Raw genomic sequence first — 20705 nt, 5'->3', positions numbered from 1 at the left:
AGCTATTCCCCTCACCCTGAAACCGGCAATATGGCATTGTTCTTGACTCTTCAGTGTTGTGGAAAATTTTAATCCCAATCTGGGGTTTCTATCCCACCTTTGATCATTTTGTTCCTGAATAAAACACACCCACACCCTTTACATTTGCAATAAACCATAAACAGCACAATAGCTGGGAAGGTATCTACCCTCTATGCTATCAGAATCTACTTTCTTCTTGATAACCCTCAGTTATTACTTACTACGCTTCACTCCACCATAAAATCCAATGAATAAACAAGGGCTTGCAATTCTAGCGACAAACTCCATGTAAATCCAAGCAACTTTCCATCTCAATGCCATTGCTGCAATCAAAGCTCCTAAACCAAGCCCTCACCTGCACTACTGTGGTCATTTTCTACCAGTTTCCCTGCACCTCCCCATACTTCCTGTGACCCAGCGTTTGCCGAGTGGTCCACAGAGATCTTTAACAAATAGATATTAAGTAATGTTAGCTCTCTACTTAAAACCATTTAGTGGCTTCCCAGAATGCATACACAAATTGTATGTCATGAGCACAGCTCACAAGCCCTACTTTACACCTCGCTGATCTTAGCTTATGCCTGTAAGCTTCATTCATAACCACACTCACCTCAGTGGCCTTGCCTGTTAAGTGTTCCCAATAATGGAAACTATGACACGATAGGACCTAGTGAAGCTGTTATAGAAATAGTTTTAAAATGCTTCTAAGACACATACTTGGTCAGTCCTATTATTGTGATGAACATTTTATTTCATATACCTGAACATACATGAATAAACATGTGCAGGTACATGCATGCACACACAAAACACATAGTTTTTAGCTATGAAATCCCCTCTCTGCTTTTTTATGTAAACAACCTATAAATAAAAGCCTTCAAAAGGTTGGGTAAATTTTCATGTAGCAACAAACCTCTCTGTGAGTTTATAAGTCAATACAGACGAGGAGACTTTATTATTGGTATCATATGTTTCCACGGCAGTAATGTTCTAGCAGTGTAGCCCTGGGAGAGAATAATTGAGCAATAATTGCTGGGAGTGAGAGGATGATGGGTAAAGAATATGTATGGCAAACAGGAGCTCCAAGTGAAGGGAAAAGGGAGATCAAAGAAAAACAACAGACCGTCTTCCCAATCCATCTCCATCTTCTTGGAGGACACTTTTATACCCCGTAAGACAGGAGAATAATAAAGAAAGAGGAAGGAGAAGAAAGGATGAGGAAAGGGAAGAGAATGCAAGACTCAAGGCCACAGTGTCACTGTCAAGACAGGTAGATGTGTCTTGACGCACACACACATGGATGTGTATGGCATCCATGGCACAATGATAACCCCTGGATTCCTAGAAGCACAGATAAGGGACAGCGAGGACATATCAAGCATTGTGAGTTTTTGCAAGTCATCTAAGCTAAGGTTTTTATTAGCTGAGTTATTGCACAAAACTGACGTATACTTGACTTCTAAGTTGACATAAGCAGACACATAAAATCGTGGCTTACCTCTTTCAGAGTATTGGGGTTAATAGGAAACCCTTTTCCCCCAGTGAGGCTGGAGTACTTCTTTTCCAAATTACAAAGGTTCTCTTTTTCCTAAAGAAATAGAAAACTTATTAAGCTTGGAGTCAACTCAGTAAACAACCGAGAAGTATATTGACCTTGCATTAGAGACAAACATCAAAGTCCTGGACACACCCATTTCTATTTTCTTTCCTCATGCTCAGTAAAAACTTGTCATGACAGATGGGATGGCTCGCCTACTATTAGCTCATATGATGCATGAGCAACTTTCAAACGTATTTAGTGAGATAACCTTTTCTTCACGGCAAATTTTACAAACTGATAGCAGTTTTAAGAAAAAAAAAACTGGATGTTCTAAATGAAGTCGAGAATGGCCACAGGATCCAGGAATGGCGGCACGGGCTAGTAATTGCAGCACTTAGAATGTGAAGGCAGGGATGGTCAGGAGTTCACGGTTAGTCTCAGCTACACAGTAACTTAGAAACTAGCATGGGCTACATGAGACTCTCTGAAAACAAACAATAGCAAATGGAAGAAGGAAGGCTCCGTGACTCAGAGCCTTCTCAGCCTTAATCTGTTGTGTATTTTCTACACTCGAATCTTTATTCCCCTAAATTGTGTATACTCCAGTGGCTTCTGGTAATTTAATCTCATAATCCATTGTTACATTTCTCCTGAAAACTTCTCAGCATTCATTTTTTATATTTAGGTTCACAGTCCACTATTTGACAACCTTCAGGAAAATAGTTAAGGTGTATATTATTTACTATGATATAATATATAACAATACAAGACTTTAAGTTTCTAACGGATTATTTTTAGCAAATAGGAACTCACTGCAAACAAGATAAAGACTATTTCTCTCCCCTAGAAATATTCGTGCCTCTTCCAGTTAACCTCAGAGCACTGCTCTGACTTTCTTGGCCTTGAACTAAGTTTTCCTTCTCTCCAGCACGACATAAATGGAGTCATTCAATATGCACCCTCTTTGGTTGGCTTTACTCCACCATGCCTAGAGAGTGAACCCCTACTTCATGTTGAGGAGTGTTAAAATATACACACGACAGTGTGTTAATTCATGTTTCCCTTGATGGTTATTTAGCTTGTATTTGAGGGGGATGGTGGGGCGTTAATTGTGCAAAAGCTGATTCAAGCAATTTGATACACATCTTTGTAGATATCTGTCATAAAGACATATTTTCATTTCTCCTGTGTAAATATCTATTAGGATTTCTGGGTCCCAGGTAGGTACATGCTTAAAGCTGTAAGTTAAACATCGTGGGAGTTCTCTGAGGGTGCTATACATTTCACACATAGACCAGCAAGGCATGCTGGTTTAGCTGGTTCACACTTTCACCAGCATTTGAATTTTTCACTATTTATAATAAGGACTGTGACCATCTTAGGTGATGTGGGGTCACACTGCTGCTCTCATGCTAACCTCAATCTCTCCCTCTCTGTTTCCTTCCTTTTTTCTTCTATTATTATTACTATCATCATCATTATTATTATTACTATTTTGAATGTATGCATGCCATATGTATGTGTGTTTGTGTTTATGTGTGTGTGTGTGTGTGTGTGTGTGTGTGTGTATGTGTGTGTGCTCGTGCATGGGTGCACATGCCACAGTTCATGGCTGGAGGTGAGAAGACAGCCTTGTAGATACTGTTCTACTCTACTATTTCTGCATGGACATTAGGGATGGAACTCAGGTCACTTAGCTTGCTTGACGAGTGCCCGCCCCTGCTCAGCTCTTTTAAAGTTATTTTTTAAGGCAGTATATGACCGTGTATGTAGGACTAGTTGAAACTCAGTACATGTTCTAGGCTGACTTTGAATTCATAGCTCTCCTGCTTTAGGCTTCCAAGTACACCACCATGTTTTCTCAGAACATTTTAATCAGTTTCTCAGAACACACCCGAGTTTTGTGTGTAGCGCTGTTTGAAACAGCTTCCGTGACACGCACTTGTGTTTCATTCACATTTGCTTGACAAATGACATTATAACCAGTGTCTAAAAGATAAGGCTATGGGAGACACCACAGCATCCTGCATGTGGAGATGTTTGACAACACTGTAGCATCATTTGGGGTCCCTTTTAACAGTAAAGTCACCAACAGTATGCACGAAGAGAAACAACAAGATTGCATGACCCTGAACAGTAACCAAACCATGGCTGGGCAGGAGAGCTAAGAGAGAGAGCAGGATGTTGGTCAAGTTCAACTGGGAACATGCAGGGTGAGCTGATTCACGGTGTTTACTGTTGGGTATGTCCGTGAAAGTATTTCAAGTACATTTTAGCAAGAAGGACAAACCACAAATGGGAAATCCATGATTAAGGAGAACCAGCTGTAAATTTTAGCCCACACTTATCTCCCATGTCTACAAAAGTGTCTGTTGGAATGTTTGAGATTGAAAGGCATCTCTAGGTCTGTTATGGGGAAATAAAATTCTTACCATACACAAACCACAGTTGTTTATAATCAAATTGAATTTTATCTGTTTTTTATGTGGATTTTCTGTGAGCTCCTTGGCTCAAGTGTAAAAATCTATTATTTAGACATTTTTGTTTTCCCCTTAAAATTTCAACAACCGCTTAAGAATACATGTTAGTGTGCAATGTAAGTGGTGCTTCTGAATATTGTGTACGAAAAGTGGCTAGAGGGAGTCCTAATGGTAAACAGAGTCTGTACCACAGAGCTCGGCAGGGTGAGGGGAACTATATTTCCATTTGGGGGGTTTCTGGTGTTTCTGAAGGAGCAAAAACTGCCAGGATTTGTGTGTAGGCTACAGAGGCCCTCATGTGGTTTAATAACTTTACAGAAAGGATGCAAAAGTAACTGAGAAGAGAATGTACACTTTTTGTTGGTGGTACCATAGTCTACCTCACTCTGGACTCCATTGTGCCCTGGCTCCATGCTGCAAGTCTATCATATATTTCCACTACCCTAATATCATCTTCCCAGGCAGTGGCATACCATCAGTTTTGCTGTCTGATATTTTACCCCTAAAACCATATCAGGGGCTATGTCCAAACTGGGGCTACAATTTTTTTCCCAGTCTTTAACCTAGGGACCATTTTAATGAAGAACAGTGTGGATTTTTTTTTCTAATAAAATAAGAGAAAGTACAGATTTGTCATAGCTCATACTGTGGGTGTTGAAATGGTACTAAGTAAACCTCAGTGCTCACTGAGTCGTAGCTCACCATCTGAGAGTACTGTTACCAATGTGGACTATTACACAAAAAGTGGATACAAGTGGCGTTCTCAGAGCATAAAGGCATTCACCAGAAGAGGCAGCCTTCTGAGCAGGAAGTACTCACTCTTTGAAGCATCATTATCAGATTGTTTTTCTCTTTCACGAAGTGATCTTGCTCCCTCTGAGCCTGCTGAACGATGTGACTGGCTTGCTTTTTCAATGCAGATATTTTTTCCTGGGAGACAAAAGTAACCATCGAGAGATGCACATTAGACAATCAAAAATTTGCCCTGGCCAAGGAAGAAATAAGTCTTTAGAACCTGAATAACCTGCCCACATTTTATGGTGGACCACCATGGTTACCTAAGGATGAAACTTTTGACCGACCAAGCTCAAGTCTTCTTGACTTACAGGCGATGCGGTTCACATGATTTGAAAGATTCAGAACTCAATAGAGAATTGTGTTTTGGAGTATCAGTTGATTTTTTTTTTTGAGCATGCTTGTGATTAAAATAAAAGATAGAATTTCATCAGTAAGAAGAAATCAGGAGTCAAATCCTCTGTCCTTCTCTCCAACAATTTTATCCCTCAGTTTTACCAAATTAGTACGTTACAGGGTATGATTATAAATTATGGAATAAATGTTAAACTCTGGGCTAGGCATCCAGGTGTTTGGGGCTAGGTAGAGTCCATGGAAACAGAACAATTTCCTACTGGTCTGTTGCTAATGGCAACAGGCTCTCAGCATTGAGGATTATTAATCAACTGAAAGAAAAACAGCTAAATAGATTTCGTTCATAGAATTATTCTAAATCTAGTTACTTCAACTGGCAGAGGAGGTGATTTGAAACAAACAGCTGATTGTCTATGACTTGGGTTTGTGTTTTGTGTGTGTGTGTGTGTGTGTGTGTGTGTGTGTGTGTGTGTAAAAGGGCGGTGTATTAGCCACAATTACCTCTATAACAGTATAACCATGACTATACAGTATATCAGCTTATATTGTGCTGCACACTCTTTGTCATTTGGTGCGGGTCAGATGTGACATACACAAAGGGATATTCAGATACAGAGACAGCCAGAGCCCACAGTTACATGAATGACCGTATCAACGGGCATGATCACTGCCCCACGGTTGACAGGAACTTCTCCTTTCTCACGCCAAGCATCCCCTGGAAATTACCTTCCTAGCCACGATGTTCCGCTGATATTCTGCCACCTCCCGCAGGAGTTGTTGAGTCAAGTTCTCCTTTTCCTCATCTAGACGGCTCTCATGCTCAAGCTGTTGGAATTCCAAGTCTTCAAAGTGTTTGCTCTCAACATCCAACAAGTCGGCATCCTGTGGAGAAGACAGAATGAAAAGGAAGCACACTAGAGTGGCTGCAACCTTTTCAGTGTGAAGGAAAAGCACTTAAAAGTACTCATGCCAATACAGAAGCCTTTGTGGGGCTAGAAGGAGGGGATGGCATTAAACCCAGCCGTGGCTGTTAGAAAGGAATGGTCAGTTTGGGGCTTTTCTGAGTGTGTAAAACTTTTCCTTTAAAACTAGTAGATGGCTTCAAATAGACTGTGAAATATAAAAATATTTCCATAGACGACCTAAGTGTTATTTGCAGACCAAATAGTCTCTTAAGAAAATTATTGTTTCTCTTATTTTTATATGAAATATAATATAAAATGATGACAGGTTAAAGTAGCTTACAAGTTAATCCTAAACTACATCAGAGTCTTTTAGGGGGATACATGTACCCCAACTACAGTAACACAATTCACTGGGGTATAAGGAGGAAACAGTAAACTTTCTTTATGCTTAGTGTTTGGGGTTTATTTTTCTTTTACATTTTGTTTTTCCTATTTCCTTTTTTCTTTCCTTGTTTTGTCCTCCCTTTCTTCTCCCCTCTCCTTCTCCCCCTCCCTCCCCACTCTTTTGGATAGGGTCTCTTTGTACAGCTCCAGTTCATCTGTAGCTCACCTCAACCTCCACAGAGCTGGGATCACAGCTATGTGCTACTACCCTGCCTCAATTCCTTCAATTGTTTCCATATATATATATATATATATATATATATATATATATACATATATATATATATACATATATATATGTGTGTGTGTGTTTGTGTATGTGTTAAATATATATATAATTATATAAATGTTGAACAGCCATACAGTAAATGTTTATTGTAGTTATTATATTATATATTATATTATTGACTATATAGTATAGAAAAGGGACACATGCTCAAGAAACCAGCACCAGAACATGAACTCTATTGATGGTGATCTGTCTCTAGGCTCAGCAATTGTAACCAATTTAGATGTCTGGTAAGAAAAATTAATAACAAAACCTATGTTGTGTGAAGCATACGGCATGTGGGAAACCTCTGATTCTTCTCCTCAGATTTGCTGTGAACACACAACTCCCTAAAACAATCGTTTGGAGGGCTGTAGACATGGCTCAGAAGTTAAGAGCTCATATTGCTCTTCCAGAGATCCTGAGTTTGGTTCCTAGCACCCATGCTGGGCAGCTCATAACTGCCTGTAACTCCTACTTTGGAGAGATCTAATACCCTGTTCTGGCATCTGAATGTGTCTGTACACACATGCACACACCCACACTCAGACATGGACATACACATAATTTTTTTTAAAAAAATACGTCTTTTTAAAAAGGCATCTGGAGAGCAAGATTCATTCACTGAGCCTTTATGGATCCATTAAAGTTGTTCACAAAGGTCTTTATTGAAAGAGTGGAGCTCACCAGGAACAGAGAGAGAGTGTACAGTATAGTTTTATGTCAACATTACCCAAGCTAGAGTCATTTGAGAGGAGGAAACTCAATTGAGAAAATGCTTCCCTAAGTTTGGGCTGTAGACCCTTAGGGCATGTTTTGAACGGGACACCCTGGGATGGTGGTTCTGGGTTCTACAAGAAAGCAGGCTGAGAAGGCCATAAAAAGTAAGCAAGCAGTATGCCTCCAAGACCTCTCCTGCCTCTAGGCTTCTGTCCTTTTTGAATTCCTGCCTTGGTTTTTCTCAGTGGACTTTGACGAGTGATATGTAAATCAAATGAACCCTTTCCTCCTCATGTTACTTCGGTCACGGTGTTTCATCACTGCAATAGTAACCCTTACTAAGGCAGCTATTCAAAACATTAGGTACCACTACCCCATGAACAACCTTGAAGACAGTTAAAGATGACCAAAAATAATGGAAACGAATAGGTGTTCTTCAAACTCTGAAAGTCCTTGAAAACAGGAATGAATACACACATTGCCTTTGTGCTGGGTTTGGGACACATTGTATAAATTATTCATGAGTCCATTAAAAATATTGCTGTATTTTTAGAGCCATGACCAGAATTCCAAATGTGGTCTATGTAGAATATTTTAAATTATAATTTATAAATATTTGGCTAAGAGGAAAAGTCAGTTGGATGCTGTGGCTCTGCAGAGCCAAGATATTTAGGACATCCCTTGTTGCTGTGGTTAAATTCAATCAGTAAAGAGAGTTTACAATAATCTGTATGTCACTATGTAATTACTCCTTCTGGGTTTTATTTGTTGATAAAGTATAATTTTTTTATTCAATTGAATCTTTCTATCTAATCAGGACCTATTAGTTGCCATGAAATTGCAGGCAAAGACAGGCCAATAAGTTTATTTTGCTGATGCACACTGGATTTATGGAAGCTTAGCATAAGAAAAATGCAGTTTGTAAAACATTCATCTTGGGGTGTGGTAGCGCATGTCTATAGGGCCAGTGCTTAGGAAGCTGAGGCAGAAGGATCCAGAGTTGTAAGACTCTGTCTTAGGAGGAATTCTCTCTCTCTCTCTCTCTCTCTCTCTCTCTCTCTCTCTCTCTCTCTCTCTCTGTGTGTGTGTGTGTGTGTGTGTGTGTGTGTGTGTGAGAGAGAGAGAGAGAGAGAGAGAGAGAGAGTTCGTCTAGGCCAATTTTAAAAAGTAAACTATAACAATGTTTTCAGATATTATGAATACATATACAGATCCTTTCGGTTCATAAAGCGTGATGATTGGGTGTTCATGCCACGTGCATGACATGTGCCACCCACTAAACCTTGTTACGTCATGGGCACATTACCCGTTTGATGTGAAAAAAAGGATATATATACACACTCATTAGTTTATCTAGGGTATCTCAGTCTCTCCATGTAAACTGTGGGTAGTATTTTCAGCTTATCAGAGACTTCTAAATGAATTGCTTACTTACAGGAATTAATAGAGAATTAAATGTTGCTTCTTGGACAAAATGTCTGTAGTCTCGAAATAATGTACTAAATGATATATTTATTCATACAAGCACAAGTTCTCAGTATCTTCCAGTCAATCTTAATTTGGGGTTAAAGATAATTAAGATTAAAACAGTTGAAGTCTCCAGGCTGGCTTTTGCATCATCTTTAAAGTGTGCATATGGCCCATGGTGTACACGGTGCTAGCCAGCAGCTTGCTCCACACATAGTTACTACAGAGCACCCTGAGAGACAGCCACGGAGTGACCTGTTGGTTGTAGTAATCATTTAAACCACTGAATGAAAATAATGGTTTATGTATAAGATAGAAAGGCTGACAGTGCAGCTAGGCGCAATACCCAGATCCCATCAGGGACTGTCTCCTCAGGAACCTAGGCCATCAACACATGTTCATAAAGCTATGAGCTGAGAAATAAAGTCTTTAAATTTTAGATAATCAGATTTTTGGAAGGGAGTTTGAGACAGACAGAGTCTAAGTGAGAGGAAAGGCCAGGCACAGGCAGCTCTCATTCAGTGAGTTCAGATACATGAGCAGCTGAATGAGGAATGTAACCACTTTCACTCACTGACAGGACATCACAAGCTCACATCCCTCTACCAACAGCAGGTGAAAGGTCATCCGGAAGACAGCTGCACCGAGAAAAATTCTGTGCCATTCTGTTTTCCTTTTCTCTCTCTCTGTCTCTTTTTCTGATTTGTGTTTTATTTATAAATTATTTTGGAGACATAAGAAACATAGAAGCCCTTCTCTCTTGTTAAAGTGTATTAGCTGATAATTTTCACGTAGATTTACATGGACAACTTTCACAGTATAATTACTATTGTAATAAAAATTTCATTCATAAGATTTACATAGTAAGAACTGGAGAGATGGCTCAGCAGTTAAGAGCACTGACTGCTCTTGTCGAGGTCCTGAGTTCAATTCCCAGCAACCACACGGTGGCTCACAACCATCTGTAATGGGATCCGATGTCCCCTTCTGGTGTGTCTGAAGACAGCGACAGTGTACTCATATACATGAAATAATAAAATAAATCTTAAAAAAAGAGACTTGCACAATATTACAGAGTGAAGCCTCACAACGACAAGACAGTTCAATGGCTGCAGGTATGACAAAATTGAATTGGACATGCAGTTTCGTAAAATGTGAGTGGTACTGGCCCAAGTAGGAGATGTCCTTCTAGCTGGACTGCCTTGTCTGGCCTCAGTGGGAGAGGATGTGCTAGAATCAGAGGATACCTAAAGGTGTCCCCACCTGCTCAGGGAGAAGGGGAGGGAGATGGGGGGAAGGATTGTGGGAGGAGGTGAGTGGGAGGGGGCGGTGATGTAAAGTGAATAAGTAAAAATAATAATAGTAAATAAATAATTTTTTAAAAAAAATCACACTTTAAAAGATCTTTAGGTTTTCATGGCTCAATAGAGGGAGAGAAAGAGGAAAACGAGTGAGATATGGCTGGGCCTGGTTATAGAAACAATCTCACGATGGGTTGGTTAAGCCCAGCTCTGGAGGCAAACTGAGATAGAGGAGGGGGTGTGCAAACCTCTCTCCATGTCCTGCATTAGAGCAAACACTCCTCAGGCTTTTGCAATACAGAAGGAGGTAAGTGTGCATTTTCCCTGTGACGTAGAAAAGACAGTGATGTCCACACAAGCTATTCATCTCTTGTTAGACTTTGGGAAAAGTGGATTTTAGAGCCCGTGATAGATCAGGAGGGTCCCAGTTATAGGTGTCGCTGCATAGAATATTTTTAAAGTCAAAAATCCCAAATCAACAATCTAAGGCAGGGGTTCTCAACCTTCCAAATGCTGCAACCCTCTTATACACTTCCTCATATCGCGGTGAGCCCCAACCATTATGTTTGTGGCTCCTTCATAACTGCACTGTTGCTACTGTTCCGAATTGTCATATAAATATCTGATATGTGACCCCAAGGGGTCACAACCCACAGGGTGAAAAGCCACTGATCCAGAGGAACAGTTGCAATAAAGAGCACTAGAAAACTGCCCTGATAGGTGTCTGCCGCACCCACTTTAATGGTGGAAACTATCCTGACAAACGAAAGGCACTCTTAATCCCACGTTTTCCTTCTTCACTGAGAGCTGCCCGGGACTGGCTTCAGGACGAAACGCCAGCCGGTACTGGACAGGTCATCGTTTGCATGTTTGCTCGGTCTCTGAGGCAGTGATTGAGGTGTCCCATATGCACTAGTTGCTAGACCAAGACAATTTAGCTCGGGTTTCCAGGGCAGCGCCTCCTACCGATCTCCTTTTATTTCACGTGGCATGCCATCTAGTGGAAGTACTTGTAAGAAACTACACTATGACATGAGGAAGTGTATGAGGGTTGCAGAAACTACACTATGACTTTAGTTTTGCACCTTTGGGAAGCTCAGTCTGAAGGGAGGTGCGTTGTGACAAAGCAGGAAGTTCTTAATATAAAAGGACTTCCTGTGAGGTGAGAGGTTAAGTGAAGAAACTGGTGAAGAGTTACACAGACATCAAGGCAACAGGATCATGAGATCTCTTCCTAGGAGGTGAGCACAAGTTACAGAAGGGCTATGGTCAGAATTTTCCCTCTGTTTGGAGCAGATAAAGGAGGAGTCTGTTTGTAGATGATGGAGACACTGTTTGTATCATTTCCTTTCTTCGTTCGAGGAGATTTTTACACATATATAGATTTATGAGTCATCCTAAAGAATCAGATTATGCAGACAGTAATTAGTGATATTAACAACCTCGAGCTCCTAATAGAATCTAGAAGCGCAGTTTACAAAGAGCACAGATTCATGGACAAGTAGAGGAAAGGAAGAGAAAAATACATAAGCATGCTACGGACCTGGACAAATATCATGAACAAAGTGCTAAATCATTATCAATAAGTAGAAAACAACACAAGAAATGAGTATAAAGTCCTGTATCCCCATCTCTTGTGTGAGCTGGCCATAAACATAAATACGAACTAAAACTATCTCACGAATATCAGACTCTTTGAAATTATTTTTATCCCAGAGTTTCCAGAAAGGCGGGAGATAAAGGGACAGGTACTTTTCTTGGCAGTGGGACCAGCTTTACAGAACACAATAAGTGAAAGGGAACGATAGCTTGCAAAAACATTCTTTAAATAACATTGTAAGAAATAGGTGACACTAGTTATGCTTGGCTTGTTTGCACTGGATACTTTTTCATATTTGTTTGTTTGAGACAAGGTCTTGCCATGCAACTCACTGGATAGAACTCAGTGGCATGACCAGGCTGGCCTCTAGGGTTCCAGGCATGTGGCGCCATGCCTAGCTTCATAAGATTCTTTCAACCTCTGAAATACATCCTATGATTTTTTTTAACTGCAATTTCTCATTGCCCAGCAACATTCCCGGAGATAGCAAATATTTTTGAAATGAAGGTCATAGAAATTGTTTTCAACGGTGCTACCACAACTGAATTTCCTTCTTGCTCATTCTTACGAAGTGCAAGACAAGCTTGAACGAGAGACACCTTCTTGTCTACTCGTGTGAAGTCATAAATTGTTAGTCACTTAAGACTAATCACTAGTCCTGTGATTCCTTGAGAGGTGTAGGGCTGTTAATGCTTCCTTCCCAGGGATCATTGTTGATTTGGGCTGCTGGTTTAGAGACGATCCAGTTGTCAAGACACTATAAAACAATATGTGGCTCTGCCAGCACTTGTGAAGTTATCCACTTACAAAGTCTCTTTTCAGAAAGGAACCAGCATGGCTCCGTTAGACCTTGCCAGCACTAGGGAGTAAGAGAATGAGCTGGTAACACTGAACTGTCAGGTCCAAGCTCCAGGACCCTTTTAGAAGTTAATATGTCTGTATGAGAAGATCTAGAAGGCATCTGTAATACTCCTCATCTTTGATTTGGTGTTTTACTGCTGCTGTCATGCTAATAATTTCAAGGCAGAAGAAATGAGCCGATAGCTGAGGCATGGTGGTATGAACAGAATAGGGTAATTTTCAAACAAGAGCATAAAAATCAAGCTAAGAGGAAAGACATCCAAGGGCAAACAATACTCACGATACAGGAGCTGAAGATGTCAGTTGATTTAAATGCTACAATCTTGGTGGCTCCAGAAATATCTTTGGATTTTGAACTAGAGACAATCCTAACAAGGAATTTTTCCAACCAATTAACATAGAATCATATATACTGTCAGCATGTGCATCTCTATTTTTAAGGATCTAAAAACTAGATCTTAGGCAAATGTACGCTGTTAAGTAGTAAGTCACAGGTAAGCAGAACTTAATAGCAAAAAAAACAAGACAAAACAAACCAGCGGTGCATTCCTGCTTGCTACTGACCCTCTTGAGTTGTTGCTGTAACTGCTCCCTCATGGCCTCAGGACAATTGTCCAGCTGGGTCTTCTGCTCGGAGTACAGCTCCTGAAGCCTCTCTAGCTTTTCCCTTTCAGCATCAAGCTTTACCTTCTCCTGAAGTTCAGAAATCAGAAAATAGAAGGGTGGGTATTAACCTTCACACCCCAGGTGCGAGCGAGCATCCCCGGTGGTAACAAACAGGCATAAGCATACACTAGGAATGAACAAACAGAGCTTGTTAGTGGTTAGGGCCAAGAGATAAGAACAGAATGGAAGATCCTGCCTTCTTCCGACAGCCTCCTTCACCAGCTACTGACACCTGCCATTCTTTCTTCACTCCCTCCTGCTACCGCATAAAGGGACACGGGAATAGGTATGTGAAGAAGGAACATTGCTGATCCATGGTCCTCAAGGAACAAAAGAGATGGCATCTATGTCATACGCTATCCAGGCCAAGAGTCCTTTGTCAGAAAACTGGCAAAGCAGGGGAGCTATTTATTTACCCTTCGTACCCTCTGATCCAAACCACTAGAGGATTTGCTAGCTTACTTCAGAAATTCCTGCAGTCTGTTCTCCGGTCAGAGGTGCCCTAGGCTCGCTCCTGCAGCCTTTTCCTCCCTGTTAAATGGTTCTAGCAATGGGGAAAGCTCAGAGATGAAATGAGAAAATCCAGAGATAAGAAATCATAGAGAGAGAGACAGAGACAGAGACAGAGAGACAGAGACAGAGAGACAAAGAGAGAGGAAGAGAGAGAGAGAGAGAGAGGGAGGGGGGAGGGAGAGAAACAGAGAGACAGAGAGAGAAATGATTGCCAAGCTGACTCAAAAGCAACAGGGGGAAGCACGTACTTTGGAAACAATGCTTAGACACTGACCATGCAGACACAGGCTTCCTTACAATGACACCTCTCCCTGGGAAAGATAGGACAGGAAAGAAGGAAGGAAGAAAGGAAGGAAGGAAGGAAGGAAGGAAGGAAGGAAGGAAGGAAGGAGACTACTAACAGTGAAATGAAGGAGAGACTGCAAAACCCAGCAGAGAAAAGAGGGAAGTGACTCCATTTGCTATAACAGGTAAACACTACATGCACTGATGGTGGAGCCCCACAGAGCCCCTCTTGAATTTAACACCATTTGAAGGGCAGTTCAGGCAAGATTCTCTTGTATTTAACTTTCAGTGTAAACAAATCCACTGAGATTTGACACTCATCCGTAACTTAAATGACTTATATATGCTTCTTCTGTCACAAAAGATCCTTTTAAGAAGATGAAGATTTCAAATAGTCCTATGAAATTGTCTTTTCTGTAATTTTTGAAATACAAACAGCCATGATTTCCTACATAAACACATACCTAGATTCTTGTAAAAGATGTTATTGTTCAAATCTAAAACCCTATGACATAAACAACCATCTAGGTTCAGGCAAGTTTAGGTGATTTTAAAATTTCAAAGGTATTTTGCAAATACCAATTGTTTAGGTGATTTTAAAATTTCAAAGGTATTTTGCAAATACAGTTTATTTTCCTCGAAAATAACTGAACCAAGTAGTCATAAAGTTGAAAAGCCTGCCCCATTTACCAATCTAGAATAATTATACAACAGCGTTAAGACATATACAGCATATAAGACAAATCTCCCAAGCTTCTGGGGTCCATTTTGCGCACTGCCTGACTAGAGAAAGCCAGCGCACAGTTAACAGAGAAACTGTTCATAGAGATCAGAACGCACCAAGTCTGCTAGGTTTAGTCGCTCATTTCAGAACCTGTATCTGTCCCTTGATATAAACAGCAATACACACACTTGCTGATTTCTGGCTATGAAAACGTTATTTCCTGTGGATCAAAGGCAGTTACACAGCAAAATAAGTATATTCAAAAGAGATCAATTTCTCAATACTAGGTCATCAGACTTAAGAGCAACTCTAGTTCTAGACAGAAAATTATAAAAATAAAAACAACTATGCAACATAATTAAATACTAGAGGGGCAAGACTACAAGGTAAAGTTATTCTGGTTGGAAAGAGTGATGAGCGGTTGGGGATTTAGCTCAGTGGTAGAGCGCTTCCCTAGCAAGCGCAAGGCCCTGGGTTCGGTCCCCAGCTCCGGGGGGGGGGGAAAAAAAAAAAAAAGGAAAGAGTGATGAGATATTAGGTACGGAAAGGCACTGCCCCCCAACACAGATCTCAGAACCGAAGACATGACCAAATCATGGCTCTATGTGTTCAACATTTAAAATTGTTAAAAAAATAAACCCAAATAAACAACTTGTAAAAAAAAATACCTCATGTTTACACAGTGCCTTCAGTCTGAGATGCTGGAAGCGTTTCACAATTCCATACAAGGGCGAGGTTAAAAGAATTATGCAAGCAGGCACCATTAGAACTTTCTGCAGCTTCACGGTGTGTACCAGAATGCTCTGACCACTACTTAGGTCTCAGAGCAAAGGCTCACTAGGGCCCAATGCCAGGGCAAAGGAAGGGAGAGGGGAAGGATGCAGGGAGGATTAGCAGCAGGTGGGCTCAGAGAGATCAGAGGTGACATCACTCCCTAGGAGCCCTGGGTAGAAGAAATTGGAGCCAGAAAGAAACTAATATTCCTCTGCTTTGTTGGTAGAGCAGGAAACTACTGATGGAGCTTAGAGCAAAGGCATCATCTGCCACAAGGAAAAAACTATTCCAGAGTTCCAGGATTCTTGCTTTTCATACGTAAATTATTAAAAATGGACTGTCCTTCCTTCTAAAAAACAATAGACACAGAGGCATTTTTCCAAACACCGAAGTAGAAATGAATATAATATTTTCAAAGAGATGTCTTTTTCTTTTACAATTTAAACCTGTTTCTAAGGATTAAATGTCTTTAAAATGTAACAAACTTTGCTCTGTTTAAAAATAAAGTTATATAAAGATATTCTCCAGCAAATCCTTGTTTACAAAAAGACAGTCATAAATCCAAGAATAAAAGAGTATGACCTCAGAGGCTGACTGCTCTTTAGGTACCTTTCCTTGTTCTAGGTTTGCCTTGTTTGCTGGTGAAGCCTGGGCAAAATTCAGCTGGGTTCATGCCCATTGCTAGGTCCTGTCTATCTTGAGCATTTCAGACAGATCTTCTGAAAGTTCTCTATTCATAAAGTCAATGGTAAGCTAGTTACAGATAAATTAAAGTAGAAATCAGTGTACAAATGTTAGCATGATCAATTGTCCCTCAGTGACTTCAAGAGATTGCCTCTGGAACCACCAAGGTGAACAAAGTCTGCACGTGCTCAAAGCTTTTATAAAATGATGTCGCATCTGAAAGCCCTCGATCTTTCCGCATGGTTTAAATCACCTTTTGGTTACTTAACTATGCTTAATACAATTCAAATGATGTGCAAACAGTTGATATATGGAACTGGGCAGGGAATAATAACAAGAAAAGTCTACGTGTGTTTAGGACAGACATTTGTTGTGGTTTTAAATGTCATTGACTCTTAATTAGCTGAATTTGTGGGTTTGAATCAAGGATGCAGACAGCTGGCCTTATTTTTTTTATTTTTTGCAATGATTTGTTCGTCCACTCAATAAAGATCAAAGAGCACTGGAGATAGACAAAGGAAGGGTTGCTCCTTGTCCTTTCACTGAAAAATGCTTTCCACCCAGGGTTTCGTTGCTCGGTTTACTCACTGGGATAACACAGCAAGGATTTACTGATCCTATTTCCAAACCTTGTCTCTGTCACTGTCACTACTACAGAGATATAAGACAGATAAAGAAATGTTTCAAAAGATCTCCTGTTTTCGTCCATGTTGCCAGGAACCTAGGCTTGGACATTTGGGACTAGGAGTGACAGTGGCAAATACAACTTCAAATTTCTCATGACATAAGACAGTAATTCAACAACTAATCAAATAGTGTTCTCAAGGGCTGGGGAAATGACTCAAGTTTGAGGCCTTGAGTTTGAGTGTCTAGACATGTGATCCTATGTGGCAGCATGTATCTGTGATGCCAGCCCTCAATCCTATAGTGAGGTGGGTGCTGGAGAGGGGAGAAGCTTGGGAAACTGGAGGGCCAGTTGGCCTGGTATATGCTGCAATGAACAAAGACTGCTTCAAACAAGAAGGACAAACACCCAAGGCAGCCTTCTGACCTCTACAGGGGCATCATGGTACATGTGTACCCATGCTCTCATGGGAACACACACAGATAGAAAGAAAATTCCTAAAGTAATTGACTCTAATGTCTTAACTTCCCAGCATAAAAAGCCTCTCTTACAAGTAAGTTCCCAACTCTAGACTATTTTTCTTAAACATTCAAGTTAAATGCTTTGAGTGAATCATAAAAAGGATGAACTGCGATGACCCTACAGCCCAGTAAAGTCCAGGGAGGAGGACAGAGTTCATGTTCAGTTGCCAATGAGTATTTTCAAATCATACAAAGACCAAGAGTGTTTATGTTTACTCTAAACAATTTGAACTTATATGCAAGAGTAGCCAATATTCATTTAAACAACTCAAGACCAACCTACATAAAAGTTCCTATTTTCCTAGATCTTTTGGTTTTCTTTCTTCTCAGTTGTGTTCTTGAAGGAAGAAACTGAAGTGTAACTTGCTTCTCTGTGTGACTATCTAACAGCACACCTGTGATGGCTCTGCCTGGTTGTCACTTGACCACATCTGGAATGAACTACAATCCAGAAATGGAGGGCACACCTGTGATCCAGATCTTGAAGCTGGAACACAAAGCTTTCTGACGTGGAGATCTTGAGGCATAGGGACTATGAAATCTTAGGCCTTGGCAAGGTAAGTACATGCCTTTAATCCCTGGAGTTCTCTGAGTTCAAGATCAGCCTGGGTAAAAGAAAGTTCCAGATCTAGGGGTAGTGATACACACCTTTAATCTGGGCCATACCGTCTGCTGGAGGCCTACAAAAGGACATTGGAAGAAGGAAGATTGGCTCTTCTTCACCTGCTTGCCCTTACGTGCCAGCACACCTGTTGGAACCCACTTCTTCAGGATTCCAGCTTCTACAGAAGACCAGCTGAAACAAGTAGCCCCGTGGGACTGAGCAACTATTAGATTCTCGAACTTCCCATTCACAGCTGCCCATTGTTGGGTTAGTTGGACTGCTGGTTGTTGTCTGATTACAATAAATTCCGTTAATATACAGAGACATTCCATAAGTTCTGTGACTCTAGAGAATCCTGACTAATATAGTACCCAAAATATCCTTAGGTAAATGACCAATGCCATTTTACTACATGTCAGCCTCCAATTCTCAATAACTAGGTGCTTCAAGGTCACTCTGAAAAGATGCCAGATAAAACAAAAGGACACCCAGTTACATTTGACTTTAAAGGACCACCTCATATTTTTGTGTAAGCATGATCCACGTTTCGCCTGAGATATAGATTTAAAGACTTGTTGTCTGCTTAGGCTGAAATTCAAGCATAACGAAGTTTCCTTTACTTGTTCTTGCTAGTTCTCTCAATTCTACTAGCTTAAGAAAATGGCATCAAGAATTAAGACCCACTGTCGTGATACCTAGCCCATATCACAGCACGGAGTAGGCACTCGGGTCATGCTGATGCATAGAACCCTGGCTCAAGTTTGGAACTGATTTAGCAAGGGTTAGTCTGTGTCCCAGAAGCCATGGGGGTTCCAGAATTTATTTACCTGGCATTTATTTACACAGTTACAGGCCATTCCATGTATAAAAGCTAGGTAAATCTGAACAGGGGACTTCTATAATCAAAACACTCTAGAAAAAAAAGTCCCATCTGGAATCCAGTTGGTTTAATCCTCAAATCCCATGACTTGTTCCACTTGCTTTAGCCAGGGAGCTGACTTTGAAATGTAAGGAAGAGGCCCCAGGAAAGGGTGAGTTCCTCCCAACCCTAGCGTGACCTGGCAAATGTGCTGCCCCCCTGGAATTAACATCTGAGGTGACTGTGAGCCAGGCTGATGCCCTTAACCCTCCCCGCACCTATCCTCTCCTCAACCCCAGCTAAGAAGGAAGGAAAGGGAGGAAGTAGTCCTCTGGCAAGATAATAATGAATAAAATGTAGCCACTTCATATGCAGAAATATCTGCTGACTGTAGGAAAGTTAGGGCATCAAAGATGTTCAGCTTCCATTCTGGAGTATATGGTGGGGACAACGACCTATGCTTCCCTTTCAGAGCACAGCTCAGTGTGTATAGACGAGGATGCCCATGGTGGTACACAATATCTGTGTGGGGAAAAGGAAAGGATTCACATTCTAAGGAAATGATGCTTGGGTTTTATGACTACCATATCTGGGTGATGGAGGAAAATAAATCTTCACCAGGAGTAGGGAAGTGGGGTCTTTCCTTTAAATATCACACTCGCTTTTTAGCTCAGAGGACTGTCTTCCTTCCTGTAGGCTAAGATACACAGACGAAGCACAGGCAATCTCAAAATAGAGGAGGTCGAAAAACCTATTTTTAATATAGTAAAAAATAGACAAAGACAGAAGAAAAACATGTATAACAGATGTGCATGTGCACAGTTTCTCCCAAATCAAGCTCTGCCTTTAAAGTAGGGAGGGGAGAAAGGAGAGGCAAGAGCCTTCTCAACCTTCCCAAACCCAGCTAGGGATTATGGGAGCCTGGGCCTATGGGGCATGGAGCCTCCCCATCTTGTCATCAAGGCAAACACTCCCGTCTCCTTTCTTTGCTTGATTAGATGTGAAGTGGGATACATGGTCTTTTTCTTAGCACATCACTAAATGAACATTCCCTGTGAGTTCATGTTGAAGTCATGTTGGTTCAGGGTTTTTGTACATGTATAGTGGCTGACCCTGTGCTTTGGTTACTATCCCGGCACAGCAACCGTCAGGGCAGCTTCATCTCAAAAGTCCACATGGAAATAAACTGACCGTGGTTCCTTAAGAGAAGTGAAGGGCTAGACCAAGAACCAACAGAAAAATGCTCAGTAAATATATAACAGAATGCCTTATCCATGTTTTATCTTGTACATATAAGCACGTGTATAGTTGACATTTTCTGTAGTATCATATAATTATAATGTATAATACATACAATTTTAAATAAGTAAAATAAAATACTAGTCCTCAAGTTAGGTAAAATAAATAAAACAAAAACAAGGAAACACTGTCAGTAATTTCATATCAAGATATGAATTTAGTTGTGATATTAAGCACTTCCCCTGTGCTTCTAGGCCTTCTTTGTCTGCAAGAAACTAGGGCTGGTGGCTGAAGAGATAGATGGCTTAGTAGTTAAGAGCTTCTCTTCCAGGGGACCACAGTTCAGTACCCAGCACACACACAGTGTCTCCTAACCATCTGTGACTCCGATTCCAGGAGGACCTGATGGCCTCTTCTGGACTCCTTGGAGATACATGGTGCACAGACATACCTTT

At 40.8% G+C, this 20705-nt stretch overlaps 1 protein-coding gene and 1 non-coding gene across 51 annotated transcripts in view; one reads left to right on the top strand and one right to left on the bottom strand.

The window, feature by feature from the left end:
• Phldb2 (pleckstrin homology-like domain, family B, member 2) overlaps positions 1-20705 on the bottom strand; it is a 219834-nt gene that overhangs the window by 26975 nt on the left and 172154 nt on the right. For 31 of the 50 annotated variants that reach the window (NM_001432498.1, XM_087576899.1, XM_087576897.1 and 28 more), the window contains 4 exon segments: positions 1520-1609; positions 4861-4971; positions 5917-6072; positions 13321-13449. In NM_001432498.1, the coding sequence (NP_001419427.1) occupies positions 1520-1609; positions 4861-4971; positions 5917-6072; positions 13321-13449 (486 nt within the window). 50 annotated transcript variants of the gene reach the window in all.
• On the top strand, positions 8739-8843 carry LOC120095778 (small nucleolar RNA U13). The gene has a single exon (XR_015633817.1). It is a non-coding gene; the product is annotated as a small nucleolar RNA U13 (small nucleolar RNA).

Source organism: Rattus norvegicus, chromosome 11, assembly GCF_021556685.1.
Source record: "Rattus norvegicus strain SHRSP/BbbUtx chromosome 11, alternate assembly SHRSP_T2T, whole genome shotgun sequence".
NCBI lineage: Eukaryota > Metazoa > Chordata > Mammalia > Rodentia > Muridae > Rattus > Rattus norvegicus.
The sequence above is the reverse complement of the archived record's forward strand: the minus strand, read 5'-3'. Positions and strand labels throughout refer to the sequence as shown.